Source organism: Prionailurus viverrinus, chromosome C1 (genome assembly GCF_022837055.1).
Source record: "Prionailurus viverrinus isolate Anna chromosome C1, UM_Priviv_1.0, whole genome shotgun sequence".
Classification (NCBI taxonomy): Eukaryota; Metazoa; Chordata; class Mammalia; order Carnivora; family Felidae; genus Prionailurus; species Prionailurus viverrinus.
Genome location: NC_062568.1, coordinates 209,216,090 through 209,237,402, shown reverse-complemented (window position 1 = coordinate 209,237,402; position 21,313 = coordinate 209,216,090). Strand labels below are relative to the sequence as shown.

Genomic DNA, 21,313 nt, shown 5'->3' with positions numbered 1-21,313 from the left:
TTGGGGTTTTTTGGTGTTTTTTTTTATGTTTCCGATTTTTCTTTTAGCTGTAAGAATGCCTACTGCTTCCCCCCTACCCCTCCCAGAAATAAATGCAGAAAGTAGAAAAAAAAAATCTGTGTCCATTTAAGAAAGAAACACAGATTTTGGAGGACTGACTGAATACAGTATATGCTGCTGGGGAATATTTAAATGTTAGGGACGCATCTTGAGTTCCCGCTTTGCACTTTGTGTCTCTCAGGCAATAGAGAAAGTGTTAATTCTTTAGGGTTCCTAACTTTATCGCCTGTCCTGACTGTCCTTTCTACTGTACTTTTCAGAGCTGAGAAGACCTCGTTCTGAACCCTCTAATTACTACAGCAGTGAGAGCCACAAAGATTATCCAGCTCCCAAAAAGCATAAATTGAACCCTGAGTCCTTCCAGGCAAGGCAGCAGAAACTGCTCTCCACTGCACTGAGTCTGGAACAGCCAAATATCAGGAAGCAGAGCCCTAGTTCTAAGCAGTGTGTCCCTGAGACAATCAGCCCCAGTGAAGGAGTGAGGGACCGCGTCCGGGAAACCTCCCCTCCCGTTCCAGAGACTGCACGACTCCAAGCCTCTGGATCTCAGCCCGTAGTAAAGTGGAGTCCCAAAGATCTTTACATTGGTGTGTCTACAGTACAGGTGACTGGAAATCCGAAGGGGACCAGTGTAGGAAAGGATGCCGCACCTTCACAGGTGCGTCCACGGGAACCAATGAGTGTCCTGATGATGGCTAACAGAGAGGTGGTGAATACAGACATGGGGCCCTACCGTGATAGTGCAGAGAGCGAGGAGTGCACACAGCCCATGGATGACATCCAGGTAAGCACGGACCAGGTAAGCCCGCAGAGGCCGGGGTGGCCGTCAGAGCGCCCCCCACGTCTTCACAGCCGGTTCCCGCAGGTCGTGTGATTTGCTCACCAGCAGACGTTTGGAAGTGTGTTCTGACTCGTGAGAGTGTCGGGGTGTCTCCTCCGCTCGGGCCACGTTTTCATTCAGAGGATCCAGCGTCGTAAATGGGGCCTGAACGCCAGGGACCTGGCTCTCAGCAGAGCCCTCCCCCCTCCCACCAGCTCCTCAGAGCTCACCTGGGGCCCACCAGTCATCTTCCGATTCCCTCTGCATCCGGGGAGACTGGTTTCCTATTTAAGTACCGGTTTAATAGAGTCACAGCCCAGGAACGCCTAGAACAGGAGGCCTGTGGGTAGGATTTTTAAATGACCTAAGTGACATGAGCACAGCTGTGCTAAAAGCATATGTGGCATGAGGTGCAGCGAAATAGCCCGAGAGCCGGTAATTGGCCGTCCTTGTGGTAAGCCTAGAAACGCCAGGATCCCCGGGGCGCCTGGACGGCTCAGTCGGTGAACCGTCCGACTTCGGCTCCGGTCGTGATCTCACGGTTCGTGAGTTCAAGCCCCGTGTCGGGCTCTCTGCCATCAGCACAGAGCCCGCTTCGGATCCTCTGTTTCCCTCTCTCTCTGCCCACCGCCCCCTCAAAAATAAATAAACAAACAAAAAAAACAACACGTCCAGAATCCTCTTGGGGCATGAAGCTTGCAATAGATTAAGAGAATATTTAGTGAAGTAAACTTGAGGTTAAGCTATTAAGCAAGCTAATGCCCCTAAATAAAGTATTCCTTCTGTATTTTAGGGGAGGACCAAATGAGCAGCCTGAGCGGGAGTTTGGCCTCCTCTCTTTCCAAGTTCCTCTAGAACCCGAAACAAATGTCACAGGGAAAAACCCCCACGAGAAATTCAATAGGGCACCAGGCCTGTCGAAATGCCACAGGAGGGAGGGGCCTGGAGGTCCCCCGTCCTGGCCAGCATTCCTGGGGAGACGTCCAGCTGCTGAGCAGCTCCCCTCTGTCCCGCTGTGAGCACAGTGAAGAGCCTGTGTGTTCCCATTCCTCATGGGTGGGCCGGGGGTTCCACCACCGACCTGCCGACCCCTGCAGGTGTGGGAGGCTGCCTGAGAAATCAAAGAATTTTTTAGGTAAGGGGTTGGCAAGAGTTTTCCCGTAAGGGGCCAAATGGTAAATATTCTAGGCTTCGTGGACCCTCTAGACTGTCGTGACTATTTAATCTGCTTTTAGAGCACCAAGGCAGCCTTAGATAATATCAGAGTGTTGGGCACCTGGGTGGCTCAGTCAGTTGAGCGTCCGACTTCTGCTCAGGTCATGATCTCATGGCTCCTGAGTTCTAGGCCCGCCTTGGGCTCTGTGCTGACGGTGCAGAGCCTGCTTGGGATTCTCTCGCTCTCTCCCTCTGGTTCTGCCCCCTTTCCTCCACCCCCTCAAAGTAAATAAATAAACTTTAAATAAATAAATAAGAGTCAGTGTGGCTATGTGCCAATAAAACTTTATTTACACAACCAGCTGCTGGCTTTGGCTATACCGCGTATCAGTACTAAGCAGTCTAGGATAGTATTTATAAACATAAATGTAAACATAATAATAAATCAGCAGTGAAACTTGGCAGCTCAACCGTGTTGAGCGTCTAGAACAGTGCTGTTCACTGGAACTTTCTGCGGTAATGAAACGTTCTGTGTCTGTATGCCCCGTTACGGTAGCCCCTGGCCGGTTTGGTATGTAGTGCTGAAAATGTAGCTGGTGTGACTCAGGAACGGATTTCTGATTTTACATCATTTTAATGAACTTAAGTTTAATAGCCTTTGGGTACCAGAGCTCCTTGTGGCAGCTGGCCTTTGCTAAAGCAGAATTGATGCAGGAAATACAAAATAACCCGAGAAATTCTACTTTACATTTTCACTGAGTCTTGAGAGAATAATATTCTGCTAAATCAAGAGCATGTAGGGGCGCCTGGGTGGCGCAGTCGGTTAAGCGTCCGACTTCAGCCAGGTCACGATCTCGCGGTCCGGGAGTTCGAGCCCCGCGTCGGGCTCTGGGCTGATGGCTCAGAGCCTGGAGCCTGTTTCCGATTCTGTGTCTCCCTCTCTCTCTGCCCCTCCCCCGTTCATGCTCTGTCTCTCTCTGTCCCAAAAATAAATAAACATTGAAAAAAAAATTTAAAAAAAAGAGCATGTATCTACGAAAAAGCAACAGCCTCAAGAAGTATTCCGACCAAATGAAAAAATACCATTGAAAAATAATGAAGTAATTCAAGAAATGGCAAGGCAGAGTTCACGGAGGACTGAAAAATAAACCCAGTTAAAACTGATCCGCCTGAGTACTTAGCGATAACGTGACTGTGTGTACAAGGTACTTGTTGAGAAGGGATTCTTTACATAGAGGAGGAGTCATATTTTAAAACTAACCTATAACTAATACTCTGATTATTTTAACAACACCAGAGAGGTGGGGTGAAGGGTGTTGTAGCAGCTTTCTTGTTTAGGGAGGATCACAGATTTCGTTCCACTCGTGTTATTGATAGGTAAGTGGAGGCTGAAATACGCTTGTTAGGAACGTCAGCTTCCTAACGTCAGCTAGACTGCATAAAAACAAGTGACAGAATTTCTAAGTTATTGGAAGGGGGAACAAAGGAAATTGTGACCCACTTGGGGAAAAGTTCAGGAAAAACTGCAACAACAGAAATAAGCAGAAAGCATAAAATTACAGTAGTATTTTCAAACGCGATTCATTCCTCACTTTGCCAACTGACAATTCTATTAAAAGATTCTCAGTTTGGGTTAAAAAAAAAAAAAGAAGGCGGCAGAATATACTCTACTGTATGCTGTTTGTAAAAGACAGAACTACAATGAAATCACACAGGAAGATCATGAAAACAAAGCCATAAAGCCCAGAAGCCACTGACAAAGATATAAAAGACAAATGAGTATAAAAGGAAAAAAGACACAAAGCACAATTCAAGGTCCATAGTATGGAGGTACCTTTTGTTGGAGAAGATAAAACCCTTATGGTAGTGGACTGCTGTGTAACTAAGCACACAGCTTCTAGATGTTAAAGCAAAAACCAATAAATACAAAGAAATGTGGAAGCCTAGCCGTAATCGTAAGGTGCCACTCACCTTTGTCTCAGAATGTGTCAGATTAAGTAGATAGAGAAATGACGTAAAAACACGGAACTACACAATTAGAAAGCTGGCTTTCATATATAGATTTAATATATATGGATAGATTTCATGCAGGATATGCTTGCATGTAATTATGCAGATGTATGTAATTAATAAACATAGCAAACATATGTATATATTTATGTAAATAAAATTGTTCTTTTTACGTATCCCGGACACATTTGTGAAAATGGCTCATACTCTAGACCACAGCGAGAATTTGAGCAAAAACCCAAAGCTGCACATTTAAAGGCTATCTTTGACCACAGTACGAGAAATGTGGAATTGGATGACATGACTTTTTGGGTCCCGCTGCTTAGAACGTTATTATTTTGCTTAAAGTTATTTAAGTTTCCTTGCTTTTTGCAGCCCTCACGATAAAAAAAAAAAAAAAAAAAAAAAAAACGTGTCATGTGGCATCCCAGAGCGTGGCAGTCGTGGTGATGCTAAGATGTTCTTACACTGATATGTGTTTATAAAATGAAGGATTGTTGGGGGCGGTGACTACATGTAAAGTTACAACTTTGAGTCTCCAGAAATTCCACTTTGCTCGTAATAAAATACTCGAATACTTTCACGGAAAACGAATCAAGGTAGGACTTCTGCTGCTCAAGTCGCAAATGAAAGGCCAACATGGAAGGAAAGGCAAGGCAGTGATAGTTTTTCGTTTTTATTCCTATCACAAGAATTATTCTTGTTTATTGAAAACTTGGGAAATTACCCATATGCTTTTAACTCAACATCCCATAAAATCCGCCCCCTCCAAGTGCCCCGTGTGGCGAACCCGGCCCCATGTAGAGTACCTCCGTCACACCCAGAAAGTTTCCCGTGCCCATTGGCGGTCACCTCTGCTCCCCTCCGAGCCCCAAGCAACCACTGATCTGATTTCTATCCCCAGAGCTTTGCTTTTTCTGGAAATCTCATGTCAATGGCATCATAAAATATGCAGGCTTCTGTGTGTGGCTTCTTGCACCTTAGCGTACTGATTTTGAGGTTCATTCAGGTTGTCAGATAAGCATTTTATCACCTTTGTATGGGTCCCTGGAGAACACCTTAAAATCGCTTAAAACCGTAAACGGCCGTCTTCAATTTCCATTTTCAAGAGACGTGCAAGGAAATTTTTAAAAACAAGGCCATATCTCCAAGTCTGATCAGATACGTGGCAGCGCAGACTCTCAGTGAGGAGCCCTAATTGTATCTGTTAGGAATGTATTTGGGGTGCGAGTATCAGCAGCCTAATGATTTATTTTTCTCACATGACAAGAAATGCACAGGTTCATTTGCTCGGTGATGCCATCAGGGACCGAGATTTTCCCCTGAGCGCTCTGTCCTTTTTGGCGAAATTCCCCCTGGCGCATGTCGTTTCACGGTTACGACGTGGGTGCTGGAGCTTGTCTGTAGTCAAGGCAGGAAGAGGAGGGGACGAGCCCAGGGCGTTGATACTGTTCATCAGGAAAGCAGAAGCTTTGCCCCAAACCCCGCAGCAGATGTCTGGAGAGGCTCGTTGTCCAGAAGCGGGTCCCATGTCCTCCCTTCCGTTCACAGGAAGGTGGGAAATCAAGAAGAGGATCATCTAACTGGCTTAGGTCAACCATGAACTGTCCCCTCGGGTTGGCTCGGCGCTGCCCTCTAGAGGACTGGGGGTCTCTAGGCAAGGCCTTGCTGGGAGGTGGGGGGGGGGGGGCGGGGGGGGGCATCCCTTAGGTTACCCATAGAGTCACCAGATAACACGTACCCAGGGACAGTTCCATTAAGTGGTTGATCCTAGACGCGAGCAGAGAGTAGGCACAAGGCAGAAGTCCCCTAAGATTTGACTAAAGGTTTCAGGCCAGACTATGATTTGGAGAGAATCAGGCGTCCGCACACTCGGGTGAGTTGTGTAAAACCTTACAGTGATACCGGGGTCCAGCGGATGGAGGTGGAGGGCCGCCCTCCCTTCGTTTCTCTTCCCGTGGGTGGGCAGGGTCGGGGCTGGGGGGCTGGATAACATCTGCGGTTCCCTTTTAACATGAGTGTTTCTGTGACTTCCGGCTTCCAGGTGAACATGATGACCTTGGCAGAGCACATCATCGAAGCCACGCCTGATCGAATCAAGCAGGAGAGTTTTGTGCCCACGGAGCCCTCGGCTTTGGAAAGAACAGACACTGCCACCATCAGCAGTACCATGAGCTGGCTGGCCAGTTACCTGGCCGATGTCGATCGTCTGCCAAGCGCTGCCCAGATCAGGTCCGTGGAAGTCCGTGGGCCACTGACCAGCGTGAACTCCCGGGCTCAGAGAAGGGCACGGGGGGCTCATTCAGTCTGATGAATGCTGTGTGATACGAGACCTCCCGATGGAAGGAAGGAAACTTTCAGGTCCCTCTTCCCCACCTCTCCCGTGACTTCCCTCCCCTCGTGCGTGTGAGATCGTGTCCCACGATGTTTCTCTCCCCCCAGTTCAATTGAAGTTTCGTCAAGGGCAGGAAAATGTCTTCAGTGGGCTTAGTATTTAGCATCGTGCTAAACTCGTAGCAGGTACTCAGTAGGAACTCACTCACTGAAGGACAGTTACCAGTACAGAGGATGTTTAGCAACTCACTGCACTGAAGGAAGGCATATTCTTGCTGGTGCGCAGTGGCTCTTGTCTCTTTACTCAGTATGTAATGGGTCGTGCAGATCAGTCACCAGTCTCTCTCCCTTGTGTCTCCTCTTGTTTCAGAAGTGCATATAACGAGCCTCTAACCCCTTCTTCTAATACCAGCTTGAGCCCTGTCGGCTCCCCAGTCAGTGAAATAGCTTTCGAGAAACCCAGCCTTCCCTCAGCAGCAGATTGGTCTGAATTCCTGAGCGCGTCTACCAGTGAGAAGGTAGAGAACGAATTTGCTCAGCTGACTCTGTCTGATCACGAGCAGAGAGAACTCTATGAAGCTGCCAGGCTCGTCCAGACCGCTTTCCGGAAATACAAGGTAGAGTAGAAGAGAGCTCTGATGTTGTGACGTTTCGTAAGATGGGGGAGAATAGACGAAAGTCAGAATCATCCGAACTAAAACCTGATGCCATTTTGTTCTCCCACTGTATATTCTATAGAATCGTTATTTGGACTTATTATGTCACAGGAAATTAATAATTTTCAGAAGCCTCAGTGAAATAAAACCGATCAGTAGTGCGATGTCAGCATCTCAGTTTATTCTTGGCAGTGATAATGGATATTTATCCTTTAGTTAACATTGAGTAAGTTGACACCTCCACCGCAAAGAATTTATGACCCAAAAGCAGGGATTTCTAACTGGATGGAGGCCTGGGACTGACCGTAGGTGGCCCGTGAACTCCTAAAATTTTATGGTGAAGCTTGTGTGCGTGCATTTTTGGTGGGACAGGGTCCGTGGCCTTCCATATTCTCAAAGGAGCCTTTGACCACCCTGAATAGGTGTTAAAAGCCAATCATCATTGATCCCACAGTAGAGCAGCCGGGGTTAGGTTAGGAACGACGATGGAGATCTGGCAGAGCGCGTAAGGACAAATAGTGCAATACCTGACTCGTTAAATACCTGGCAAATGAAGACTTTTAGGCCTCCTAACATCCAACTGTTATAGTTCTATTTAGAAGCAGGAATGGGAGATCTATTCTGTAAATTCATTTTTTTCCTGATTTCTGCTTATAACTGATTATCACTGTATTTTGGTAAACCTGGGGTCTCGGAGAAAGTTATACGTGAGTGACAGGTCTGTGTAAGTCTTAAAAAAGTTGAAATTTCTTACACTAAATCGTGGTTTTGCTTCACTTTACCCTTAAGGGCCGACCCTTGCGAGAACAGCAAGAAGTGGCTGCTGCCGTCATTCAGCGTTGTTACAGGAAATACAAACAGGTAAACCACGGCTCTGGGTCACAGTAGGAAGTGCACCTTGTCCAAACAGCAGGCCCCTGAGGATGTTAGCATGTGGTTTGGCCTAAGAGTACTATGTCCAGTGCCCGATTCAAAGACCAACTTTGAATTATGTTGACCAAAAAAAACAAAACACAAAGGAAAATATTCCAGAGGGGGAAGGAAAAACCTACCCCCAAAACATTTGCAGTTAAGCTTATCCCACAGGGTAGTTTTTGTTCAGATGGTTGGCCTTCCGGTATGATCTCCCAGCTGAGACGTTGATCTGGCACAAAGGAAGTTATCTGCGTCTGAAGGGAGGATCTGTGTTCTAGTAATTTGGCTACAGCCTCCGTAGCCATTAACTCCACTAGGGAGTTTGGTGTGGTGGTCAGAGAAGGTGAACGGTGGCAGTTATCTTTGACCTTGAGTTGTATAAATTACATACTGTCCAGCCACTTTTCTTTTCCACTTCCTCCCATCCGTTTTCACACGAAGACTCGTAAAATTCTGAAGAAGCTCAGAACATCTTTAAACTGCTTTCGCATTCCTCAGTTAAGACGTGCAGGAAGAATTTCTAAGTGTTCTTTACACAGGGTTGCTGTTTCCAGAACAACCTGTAAGCTTACCTAACTGCCATCCCTTGGGAAAGGGAACTAACTAATGTGTACGGGGCCCCTAGGATGTACGAGATCTTTTGGGCACATCATCCCATCACGTGTGCTCTCTACAATGATTGGAAGTAAATAACTTTATTTCTGTTTTTCAACAAAGAAGCTGAGGCTCAGAGAAACTAAGTAAATATCAGACTTTCCTAACCACCTGGGTGGTTGGAAACCATACAAACTTGCCAAATTCAGTTTTGACTGGTCCATAGGATAAAGTTCAGGCCTGTCAGTAGATTCTAGAACCTTCTATGAGACTATGCCATACGGAGGTTTTAAATGCTTATGTAAGGAATAGTGAATGCTGAGAAGTGGAAGTGTGGTACTATGTTCTCTTGCTCCGATCCAGGGTTCACTTTGATTTCTGATATGGGTTGCCATTTTCTTGAGTTTCTCTAGGATTAGTGAAAGGGGGTGGGCTGGGAGGAGTCCTCGACTTATAGCCAATTGAGTTCATGATCCCAGAAAATGAAGGTTTATTGTGTAAACGCTGACACCACAGTCCCTGGAGCTCTGCAGCAGGGAGCCACGCTCACATTAGAACAGATGCCACACAGAATCCACGTGTCAGGTCTGTGATTAAAACAGGCGTTTATTCCAAAACATGAGTTCTGTTTTTGTTTTTTAAAACGCCGTCCCAGGGGCGCCTGGGTGGCTCAGTCGGTTGAGCATCCGATCTTCGGCTCAGGTCACGATCTCACGGTTCGTGGGCTCGAGCCCTGCGTCGGGCTCTGTGCTGACAGCTCGGAGCCTGGAGCCCGCTTCGGATTCTGTGTCTTCCTCTCTCTCTGCCCCTCCCCTGCTCACGCCCTCTCTTTTTCAAAAATAAGTTAAAAACAAAACAAAAACCAAACCAAACAAACAAAAAACCCTCCCAAAGAAGTATTGTCTACAGCCAGGAAGACAGAAGGCAATATTTTTTGAAATACTGGCAAGTAGAAGACAAATATTTTGGAAGACAGAAGGCATTAAGATAGCCAGATTGCCTTTTTCTTTTTTCTTTTTTTTTTTTTTCCGGTTGGGAGTTTTATTGGTTCTGGTTTTTAATTTCATTCTATTCAGCAGTCTAACATTAATCTTGTATTTTCTGTTTCTCCCCAAGCTGACATGGATAGCCTTGAAGGTAATGACACCCAAGTCCCTCTCACAAACCATTTCACCAGAGTCACAAACGTCACACCCATCACCAGCGATAAGAAGGGGCCATTAAGACGGCAGGGTCTTGAAATAGGCATACTCCCCTGGCCAGGCCGCCGAAGTACGGTGCATCTCTGGGGACCATGTGGCTATTCCGTTGCAGTGGGTTTTGGCATTAACAGTCATTGGACACTTTCTTGGCCATGTCCGTCTAGAGAATCCATCCGAGCCAATTACCGTGAGCCCCGCGAGCCCCAAAATGCACCACCCTGCTGCCCAGCGTGCTTCCCTGGGTTCCAGTAATTTCTGCATGTGCAGTATGCACAGGCCGAGTGGACGAAAGCCACAGGAGCCCTGCAGCATGCAGCGTTCTTGTCTTAGGAGATTTTGGGGCAAATGAAAACGGAAAGCAGGTCAGACAAGACCTGAGAGGATTCTTGCACAAGGGTCCTGTGTCTTGAACATTCTTGAGAGGTCAGTCCGTTCCCGGCCCTCAGTCCAGCTCATACAGGCAGGGATATCCTCAGGCACAGGGATTTTTCTCAGGGGTATTTTCCCCCAGGATGGTAAGTTGCCTTCTTGTAAGCAAAGTGCTTCCTTGTGACTTCTTGACCCCAGAGCCCTCCTCTTCTGTGTCTCATTAGAAGCTCGAACATCGCATTTTTGAAGTATGGAGAGCTCTGGGTTTTTAGTGCCTAGAGACCGAAATGGAAGAGAACTCCTTCTCCTGTGTGTAGTTCTGCAGCCGGCTGGGCGGAGGGTCACCGCTCCTGGCTTCTGGGGAAGTCCCTGGTTCCGTGACACTTTTCCAGGTTCCATGGCATTACCCCTGTGTCGGTCCTATGAGTGTTAATCTCTTGCAGGTTAAATGTCTTAAAGGTGTCAGCGTTTCATGATAAGCCTTGTATTTGGGACCTTGCAACTCAGACATGTGTCGTATGGAACGATAGTCAGGAATCGGAGGCTGACCGCTCCAAGTGGGCGTGTGTATGGTGGTGATTGGGATGCGTAAAAAAGGTTCTCTTAAAATGGGACAGTAAATATTAATCTTAAGCATGTAAATTATACCTTCTAAATGTGTTCTCATTATTCCTAAATGTCTAAGTGTATTGGTATCAAATGTGTTTCCAAGTAGGGCAAAATATTTGATACTGGGGGGGAAAAGCACATTTGAAGCAATACGTTGTCTGAAGGCAACCCTTAAACTAATACTTTGCATTTGGGAAAGGTAGGTGAAGAGGTTCCTAGTTTGCGTCCTTCATAATTGAACCCAAACCAGAGAATAGTAATAATAACAATAATAGTAATAGTAATAGTAATAATCATAATAAAGGGTCAAAGCATTTTCCTGCTCTCCCTTCCCCAGCAAACCCAAAGGACACATAGGCCCGGTGGCTACTGTTACTCTTCTGCTTGTTCTTGTCTCCCTGCAGTATGCACTTTATAAAAAGATGACACAGGCTGCCATCCTAATCCAGAGCAAATTCCGAAGTTACTACGAACAAAAAAAATTTCAGCAGAGCCGGCGTGCCGCGGTGCTGATCCAGAAGTATTACCGGAGTTATAAGAAATGTGGCAAAAGACGACAGGCTCGCCGAACAGCTGTAATTGTACAACAGAAACTCAGGTGGGTTGAGATTTCGTGGAGGCGAAGCTGTCTGGGGAAGAGAAGCTTTCGGCGTCGCCCAAAGAACGGCCCTGCCTGGACGTCGGGGGCCGAACGCGCGCGTTGCAGTGACTTTCTTTAGGGGCCATTCTAGATGCTGTGACTCTCTGTAGCGATACCGGAGCCGTTCACCGACCGTTGTATCTCTTTAGCCCCTCTCTCCACCCCGCCCCCACCCCCACCCAGTTATCGTGATGCTTGGGTGAGAATTTGGCAGGACCGAAGTTTCCTACTCAGGAGAGGGGCGCCCCCTACCCAAAGTGTGGCGTCGCTGCAGGGGAGACCTGGGGAGGCTAGCTAGAGGTGAGCTATAGTCCGTCTTACAGAAATGAAGACGGAGCACAGTAAAATCTGCCCATGGAAGTTCAGAACCCAACAGCCCAGAAGAGTAGCAGACTCGGGCAAACCAGCCTCTAGACTAAGCCTGTCTAGGGCCGGAAGGTCTTCTTCCGCAAAATGAGCTCATGAAGACTCGTGAAAGAACAGCCCGCTGTCACCGTATTTTCCATCTCGGCCCTGCTCCCCGCCCCCCCCCCACCCCCACCCCCACCCCCACCCTTTCCGGCCGGCCAGAGTGCCATCCGCGGCCTCCCCCCTTCTCTGCCGGCGACGCCCACACCCCGTGTGCCGAAGGCCGTACTGCGGGTGTGGTCGGGTTCGCCACGTCCTCTGTCCCCGCTCACCCGTTTTCAGCTTTTGCGCCTTAAGCGTGGCGGTACCCTTCCCGTGACAGTGATGTTCCGGCTTTTTCAGGAGCAGTTTGCTAACCAAAAAGCAGGACCAAGCTGCTCGAAAAATAATGAGGTTTCTACGCCGCTGCCGCCACAGGTAACATTAAGCCTCATCTAGACGGTTTACTCATCGAGAGCAATGAAACGACCCTGACCCTCCTAACCACTCACGAACTCCTGCGTAAAGCCAGTTCCCCGAAATTCATCAGAGTAAACGTCCCAAGTTGCAGTAGGAGAGCGGATCTCTAACTAGGGACCGAGTTGCTGCACTGGGAGCACCGGGAACTGCCTCACGGCACGTTGTAATGTTGAGCGGCAGAGATTCCTGCCGGGTCTCCTGTCTCAGTTTGGGTGCGAGGACAGCCTAGTGGGACTGGCTGTTGCTGCCTGTTTTCTCTTCAACCTCTTACTTGCACGCCACCCCGCAGCGTGCTTTCCACTCCGAGCCCCTCCTGTGCCAGCTTGTGTCCAGAGAACAAACAGAGTTCCTGTTCTCAGGGAAGAGGCAGAAAACCACCGACTCCGGGCAGGGTTTCCCACGGAGACTTTCTGCCACGTCGCGGGCGCCCCCTGCTGGACGTGTGCAGCCGAGGGAAGCCGTCTGCGCGGAGACGTGCGTTTTCCATCGGGAGAAAACAGGCCCCCGGAGACAAGGGCAGCTTCCCACCAGGCCAGCTAGAGGGGTTCCTCTTTGTTCCTTCAAATCTGAGGTTCCTTTGTGGACGGCAGGCTCTTTCCTTAGATTTGGGGACAGCCGGGGAGATTGTTTTGTTTTCCTGATGAGGTTAGGGTTCTGGGCTGACATCTGTGCCGGTGGCCTTCGGGGCTGCGTTTCGGTGACCCTGTGTGGTTTTGTGGCTTCCCTGTGCATCAGGAGCTGTGATCTCCAGCCAGAAACTAGCTCTCTGGCGTCTTCCTGCCTCTTCTTCTTTCACTGTGCCAAAACCCCGAGCATCTAGGTTCAGTTCGATCCCTCAGACGGTTCCTTTCACTTCAGTTTTTCTTACTCCTAAAACTTGCCAACTTCGAGAATGTTTGCGACTTGGAGACTTAGTAGGGGTCAACGGCCATCCGTGCTCCTCCTTCTGCTAACAAAAGAATTCTTTTCTGGCATGTTGAGAGGAAGTGTGCTCAGAGCCACACGTTCATCGTAATAAAAATTTTAAAGAGAACATCCTTCAGGCTGTATTTGGCATTCTCTAGCTGCGATGCTATTGGAAAGAGGCTGGCGCACACTTACCAGACCTCCGCAGCCCATCTGCCCTCTACCCTGCAGCACCTGGGGTCTCCTTCCCCGTGACCAGCTGGCCAATGAGATACCCGTATCGATACTCAAATGGGAAGTCTTGTTAGGAAATGCGTATCAAAACATGAAGCGCCTGTGACATAATTACGTTAGTTCTAGAATCCCTGCCGAGGTCAGTCCCTCTTCTCTCCCCCCTGGGCCGTACCTTTGGCAACGTGAGATTCTCTGTGTTTGGTCGACATGATCAGGGACTTCCCTCCGCCCTTTTCTGGACGTGCTCGCCTGTGCTCGCACTCCCTCCTTCCTTTCTCCCCTCCAGTTTGTCTCCCCCAGCCCTGCTGAGACTGGGGTTAACACTCTCACAACAGATTTCCTTTTCAAGGAAATTAGCTTTACGGGGCTCTTCTTTGGAGCCAGAATGTTTGGAAGTTGAATTTTCCTTGTTTCTCCTAGTCTTCACCTCAAACTTTGAAAATACGTGCGGGTAATGCGACCTTGGTCATTACGAGCAAACTCACATCAAGTCCCATGCTCCTTCTCTGTTTTTCTCGTCCAAAGCCATGCCCTGTGTCTGCATTGGGTGAGTTGAGAGGTTAAGACAGTTAGGCAAAACATCCGTGCCTAAAAGGCCGGCTCCCAGAGTAAGCTGAACAAAGGAACACTCTCATTCTTGTTTTCAAAGCTCTCTCTTTACAAGCTAGTTGAGAAGAATTTCGTGAGGACTTCACCTTTCTTAAGTTCGTGTTTCAACAAGTAATAACCTCCTGAGGGTGGCAAGAAGGTTTGTGGTGAGGAGAACATCAGATTATGGACTTGGAATTCCTATTCATTCTTTGGGATAAAATAATGACCCCTAGTGGCTCTTTTCCTGACTTGCCCCATAATGGTTTAGACGCTAGAAAAAAATGAGCAGGCAAATTTTGATGACTTTTGCATACCGACCGTATTCTCTTCCCATCCCTGAATCCTGAGAATCGGCAGAACCGAAAGCTCATGTTTTCCCTCGGATGAACGGAACCCTCTTTCCACGCTGGGGTACTGGGTCTTATTTTAAGAGAAACTGTCATGTGTCTTGTCCCTGCGAAGTATTAAAATAGAAAACCTCATATAACACCCTCTCAGAAAAGGTAGGTAGGTAATGGCTTCAGGAATCAATCAGGGTCCTGTCTCTTAAGAATTTTGCCAAGTCATGTGACGCCAGCGTTTTTAGACCTCACGATGAATTGGTGAATTTTCTACCTGCTCATTTCACATACCCCATCACCACTCTCCTTTTCTTTCTTTCCAAAAAAAAAAAAAAAAAAAAGGGGGAACCACTTTTTACTCTTTTTTTGTTGTTGAAATAAAGCTGTGTATAAGGTTTCTGTTGTGACCCTCACGTGCTAATAGCTCTTTGGTGTTGTTTTACTGTCTAAAGCCCCCTGGTGGACCATAGGCTGTACAAAAGGGTGAGTTTAGCTGCCTGCTAGCCAGTGTTTACCTTTATCTTCCATTTTCAATATTTTGCTTTTTGCTTGCTTGCATGGGGCTGCAGCCTAGGTATGCCAGTAAGTTTCACATCCATTTTGAATGAAATAAGACAAAATGAAAACTAACCCTAATTACTAACACTGCTACTTTATACAACATGAAACACAGTCACGTACAGCAGATGTACAAATGCATGAGTAAGCGAAAGGGAGGCCCTTCTGAAGCCGCCACAGGGCACGCTTAGAACTCGGTGGAGTTGGAACAAGGCTGCACTGGAAGAAAACGTCAAGCAGGTGGCTATTGGTGACTCAGATCATTGGCCACCATGCAATTCTCTCAACTACCGCTGTGTCCAAATTTCTAAAGCAAAAAAAGCTCACCAGGTGATACTGGCTTTTTTTTTTTTTTTTTTTAAACGAATCGATTTCTTGTTTAGAGTTACTACTTCCCCCATCACCCTGTTCCTGTAGTTTCGTTTTGTAAATCTCCCTTTCCCTGGTGCCATGAGGTAAGTCAGCACATGAAGGTGCCCTTTCAGAACCAATGCAGCGCATTCATTATTAAAGAGCGAGCAAACCCGACTTCCAGAATTTAATGGCAATGCTGAATAAAGACGGTGGGGTGGAAGGTGTGTTAAATCTGCATATTCTATATAGCAGTTAAGAGTGGACATTCCAATAGAATTTGTATTTTAAAGAAATGATGATGAAGAGGTAGGGTAGCCGATGGACACTGTTGGTGTCCTTGAGGTTTTAGACTATGATGCTGGTTTGTAGGTATACACAAGGGGCAGAAGTCTCTGCCAGAGGCGACTGCCACATGCGTGAAGGTAGAGGAAAGGATTTAGTGAGGAAATTGATTTAAAAGACAGGGATAGAATTCACCCAAAGCAGATCCGAATGTAGATTAATTTGACACCTTTTGTCCGATGGACTTAAGAGAAGATGCCCTTAAGCAAATAACAGGGGAGCAGGGGAGCCCCCACCCGTCAACTCCACTCCATTCGACACCCTCCCTTCTTAACCCCGACTCGAGTCATTTGTAAGATTTCTGAGAAGAGATTGTAATTCAAAAATTCTGAAACTTCTAATGTTTCTGAAGCTGGTATTTTTCATCTAAGTGCCTTTATGTCGATGCTGGTATTTATTCATTGTATTTTAAGTCAAAGATCGTCTAACTTCTTCTTAAAAGGCTTTCCAAAGAAAGTAAATATCTTAGGCTTTGTGGGCCACACAGTGTCTGTCACACCCATTCAGCTCTGCCATTGCAGCCTGCGAACAACAGTAGGTAATATGTAAATGAATGGTTATGGCTGTGTTCCAATAAAACTTTATTTACACAGATATTCGTTGGGCTAGATGTGGCCCCTGGACTGCAGTTTGCTGGCTTACGATGATAGGAGAATTGAGTTTTTATAAGTTCTTCCTAAAATAAGACCCAGCCCCTATATAAGATTTAAAGTCTCACGTGGTTAAAACCATGGGTGGTCACTGAAAGAAAATGTATGTAAAACAGAATAAAGCAGTTCCGCTGGTCTGTACATTTACTAGCTAGTCCTCTTGAGAATTAAGCAGTTGTTCCCAGTTGTCCCATGTGGTGGAACTGGCTCAGAGATGGCTGTGTTTGAAATTCAAAAAAGGGGACAAAAATCTCCACTTCTTTCTCTTTCCCTTCCCTTTCACTCTCTGCATACATAAACAATATTTGTTTCCACTTAAAAAAAAAACAAACAAACCCTGCAAAAGAGCAAATGCAGGCCCCAAGAGTCAGTTTAACAAAACAGTTGTAGTATCTTGCACGTGACGTGCAATTAACACAATCCCTGCAAGGAGCCAACATTTAGTAAAAGCGGTTGCCTACGCACTTCGGAAGCTTGCTAGCTTCTGGTACGTCAGTGATCGTTTTTAAGAGAACGTTTTCCAAAGGTGCTTCTCCATGTGAGAGTCCCTACCATAACTTCTTTAGCACCTGCTGCATCCATCATCACAGGCTCCTAAAACTCCTCCTCGGGCACGGAAAGTTGGAATTCCCTGACACCCCTGGGCCTCCCGGGCTTCAGGGACTTGGAGAGAGAGCAGCTGAGAAGCTCAGATTCCTTCTAGTATGGTCCTGTCTCTCTCCCTGTGTGGATGGAGGGCTAGCTTATCTGTGGCTTTGTCTAGTTACCGGCAAGATCTCACCCCCTCTTGGTTCGGTCAAGAGACGAGAGCAGAGACGTCAGTCACAGTGGCACTTCCTCCAACAGTCCCCAAGCTGAAATGACTCGTGGGGAGGGAGGGCATTCTCTGAGGAGAGTTCTTACTGGCGGAATTTGTGTCAAACGACTTAGCATACTTTTTTTTTTGTTAACGTACATACCATACTTAAGACATTTAAGCTTTCTGCATCAAAAGATGATATTTGATAACTTAAGGACCTCAGTTTTGTGGCGCAGTTTGCCAAACACCATTCAGCCGCACGTCCTCGATGGGTGAAGCGGAAGGGTATGCAGAAAGGCAGACGAGGTCAGTCATCGGAATTAAGGCACAGTACACCAGTCTTCACTTGGGGTTGGCTAAGAAAAAGCCCCCCGGTGCTCTCGGCCGAGAGTCCTCGTGTCTTCATGCAGCCTTCCCTCCAGGCTTAGCCCCTAATTCATCCAGGCTCTTAAAGTGGAGTTTCCAAATCCTCCAGCTTCTCCTAGGGATTTGATTTGTCTTGGGCACAACTACTGCCCTTTTAGGAGAAAACTTTTGTTGTGCACAGAGAGATATTTAAATCGGTAATCTTAATTATTTCTCTGAGTTAACTTAGGTGTTATACTACTTTCCAAACAGTGAGGATTGCTGAGGTTGAAGAGGTTTTTGAAGGGCACGTACTGAAAACATGACTCTCCGGCTGGGTTCCGATTAAATTGACCAGGATGTAACGTAGTGCCCTAGCAGAAACCCAAGATACCTCATACGTAAAGAAATAACAACTGAATTACGTGACAGATTCATCCTCCGGGTATTGAGACTAAAGAGGACAATGCCTCTTTCTCCAGTTAGAAAATGGTTTTTCCACTTCCCTCTTCAAGATATTTGGGGTTTTGTGGGTATCAGGAAGCGTTCTCATAGATTGGAGAGACTATTCTCTGAAGAGTGATTCCTGGACAAATCCTTTTTTCCCCTGAGATGTTATTTCTGTGACGGGGCATTATGACCTGTAACAGTCACTACAGGTATTATCAGAAACAGTGAGAATTCTGGTTTTCAAATAACCTATTTTTGGAAGTTGTTGGCCTAGTCCCCGTGTTCAGTAAAGGTGGGTGAAGCTATCCTCCTGGCATAAAAGAACCCTAATTGGGGGGGAAGAAGAGGTAACTCTTTCTGGTGACAAATGTTCAAGCAACAGATTTTCTCTCTGACTGACAACTGGGTTTCTAAACACTGAACTTTACCAGATGCTGCCAGTTTTCTTGGTAAGTAGCGATTTCAGCACTGACTCTGGACAGCAGTCCTGTGAGACACCTTCAGGGGGTCGTTGTCAAGTTCTGCGGGTTCCGTTCATACTTTGTGTTCTGTTGTATATACTTTAATCCGAGGGACAGTTCTCTAACGATGCCCGAAAGTATGTTGCTTGATTGAGAAGAGTGGACGGTGCTCTAGGTCAACAACGGTGCCATCACACTTTAGTTAAATTTGACACGAGGTGTAATTCCCAGGTGGCCTGATACACTTGGTGAGGAGTAGGAAATGAATGTGTGGGATGTGTCATCATGGCTGTAATTCAAATATCCAAAGTAATTTTGTCTTACTTGCCTCTTTTAGGAAATGAATATTTTTGGCACACAGTGGTGTGTGTTAAATTGCAGACAACATGCTCTGTGTCATTCTTATTGGGCCTCTCTGTCTTTTTTGTTTTGCAATCCAAATGAGATTTCTGGAAAATGGCAAGATCTCTCTTTTCCTAAATTCCCCACAAGCTATTGCAGCTCTCAGAGCAACAGGTAACTAATCAGAAAGCCGCATCTGGCTGCCCTGTATATTTTTGACGTCCAGCATTGCAAGAATATATCTGCTGAAATCCACTGACTCATGAAACATTTCTCTGGCTGAGCGTTACCAAGTAGATGTAATGAAGCGGCTTTGCCTTATGCTTTACCCATGGAGCCATTGTTTGCTACAAGTTTCGGAAGCAGGCCTACCTCATTTATTCGTGAATTCTCATTGGACGTCTGATGGAAACAAACCCTGTGTGGGCTTCTGCTGGCTTTCAGTGCTGTTGCTTTCCTACATCACTTCAGTACATTAGAATGCAACATTCGTTTTTATGTTTCCTCGTTTCTTTTTTTTCTTTCCTTCTTTCTTTCTTTCTTTCTTTCTTTCTTTTTTTTTTTGTTGTTGTTGTTGTCGTTGAGACCGCAGCAATACCCCAAAGTGGGGATTATCTTCAGCCTAGAACGCTTGGGCAAATCCCGGGGTTGTCTTCCATTTTCATAGCGGAATGGCTGCAGGGGAAAGTCGCGCTGCCCTGATTGCCTCCCCTCCCAGCCAGTCCCTGGAGGGCCCTTTCCCGAGGTACCGACTGGACTGACGCGCGCAGCTCAGAAACGTGCTCCCGGCGGCTCTCCTTGCGGCCGCGACAGCCTCGTAGCCACAGAAGCTGTGGTTTCTGCCCCCGGTCAATGGTCTTCAGAGCCCCAAGGAAGACTGCTTTGCCTGTCTTCTGTGCAGTGGAATTCAGAAGCAAGCATACACACTGTATACGGGGTTTGTTTTTAGGGGACCAGGACATCCTCAGGTTAGGCTGTTTCTTGGCCCTGAATGAATCCAGCAGGTGTAATCCCTTTAGAGAACCAAAGCCTCAGTAACCAGTAGCTGAGTTGGGACAGCACGTACAACGCAACGAGAGTTGATGGAACGCCTGTCTGTATTCTAAGTTCCGCAAATACCGCCACTGGATTTTCCAACGTAATTCCAGCTTCAAACAAACCCGGCCCACATTTACCAAGTTCGTGTGCCGAAAAAATAGGCTTAAAACACAGGTAATGCCAGCGACACCAGTTCAAACAGTTGGTATTGGTTTTGGACTATAGAATCAGTTTCTTTCTTTCTCCACTGAATTTTTCACTTGGTTTTTTGTGTCATGCGAATACAACATTGCTAGCCATAATGGATGGTGGGATGTAGTCATAACAGATGGATAGGAAAACATAAACTTCTTTTTCAACCTGGAGAATGATGAGCAGAAATAATTATTATGAAAGAAGTACACTCCTTGTAGTGCATTTTGGAAATACAAATAAGCAAGGAGAAAAACCCAGAGGTAATAACGACTAAACTTTCATTGTGACCCCTCTCGTGCTAGATGTGTGTTGACACGTGCCTGTTGGTGGCTGTTCATGTCCTAAGACAAGGCAACGACAAATTTCCGTAACTGTTGAAACTCTGATCTGAAACGTCTGGTTTTTTAGAATTGGCTAACAAAAATTCTAGTGTCAAATGCTCGAAAACTACTTTGGTGATGCAGTGAATTGTTTTGCGTTTCTCTAGAGGCAGTATAACATTCAAACGCTACTTTTTGTCCAGTTGACGTTTGACGTAAAACAGAAAGAAAACTAGGTACCCCTAGCCCATCCTAATAACCTGCCCTCAAGTGACTTAGAACTCGATTTACGGCTTCAGTAGGGCAGATTGTGAAAGTCTCCCAATTTCATCTCAACTTTGAGAGGTTAATTAACATCCACACAGTCTGCCAGTTGGAAATTGGAGGAGGCTAAAAATCTTCCACTTCCTTGATTCTTATTCCCACTTCTTTCACTTCTCAGATCTATTTTATAAAGTTGGTAGGTACATTTTATACGGAGGAAATTTTGTTCTGCAGAACACTGTAATGAAAGCAACATAAGGTCTTATAAGGGACAGCGTCTCAGAGCTGAGGAAATACAGTTGTTAGAAATACAGTTGTTAATTGTTACCAGGTTGCAACAATACACTCGTCTCGCACCATGGAGATGTTTCCAGAGGCCTTTGGAGAAACCAGTACAGTAATTGTTTTTTTTGTTGATTTATTTATTTTGAGAGAGAGCACCAGCAGGGGAGGAGGAGGAAAGAGAGAGAGAGAGAGAGAGAGAGAGAGAGAGAATCCCAAGCAGGCTCTATACTGTCAGCATGGAACCCGGCAAGAAGCTCAATCCCATGAACCGAACCTTGAGATCATGACCTGAGCCAAAACCGAGTCGGACGCTTAACCGACTGAGCCACCCAGGCGCCCCCAATAATTGTTTTTTTAATCGTTTTGTTGTCCTGAGGTATATCGGAGGCAGCAGGGTGGAGAGGTGAAAGGCAGACAGGCCTGGGCCCAAATCCCCGCTTGTTACCTGTATTGTTTGGGGCAGGTCGCTTCAGTGATGTAAATCTCAGGTTCTGCGTTTACAAACTGGAGATGATGGTGAAGTGTCTGGAGGCCTAAACAAGGTAACAAATGCTAAGTAGCCTGTACAGCTGTTGACACAGAAGGCCTCTCTTCCTCTTTCCCTAAA

General features: G+C 46.6%; 1 protein-coding gene across 4 annotated transcripts in view; it reads left to right on the top strand.

The window, feature by feature from the left end:
- CAMTA1 (calmodulin binding transcription activator 1) overlaps positions 1 to 21,313 on the top strand; it is an 850,989-nt gene that overhangs the window by 823,691 nt on the left and 5,985 nt on the right. For 2 of the 4 annotated variants that reach the window (XM_047869351.1, XM_047869349.1), the window contains exons 6-11: positions 321 to 844; positions 6,090 to 6,277; positions 6,750 to 6,996; positions 7,825 to 7,896; positions 11,129 to 11,322; positions 12,115 to 12,189. In XM_047869351.1, the coding sequence (XP_047725307.1) occupies positions 321 to 844; positions 6,090 to 6,277; positions 6,750 to 6,996; positions 7,825 to 7,896; positions 11,129 to 11,322; positions 12,115 to 12,189 (1,300 nt within the window). Of the gene's footprint in view, positions 1 to 320; positions 845 to 6,089; positions 6,278 to 6,749; positions 6,997 to 7,824; positions 7,897 to 9,660; positions 9,682 to 11,128; positions 11,323 to 12,114; positions 12,190 to 18,707; positions 19,744 to 21,313 lie in introns of those variants that run through there. The other 2 variants (XM_047869348.1, XM_047869350.1) reach the window with 2 other exon arrangements.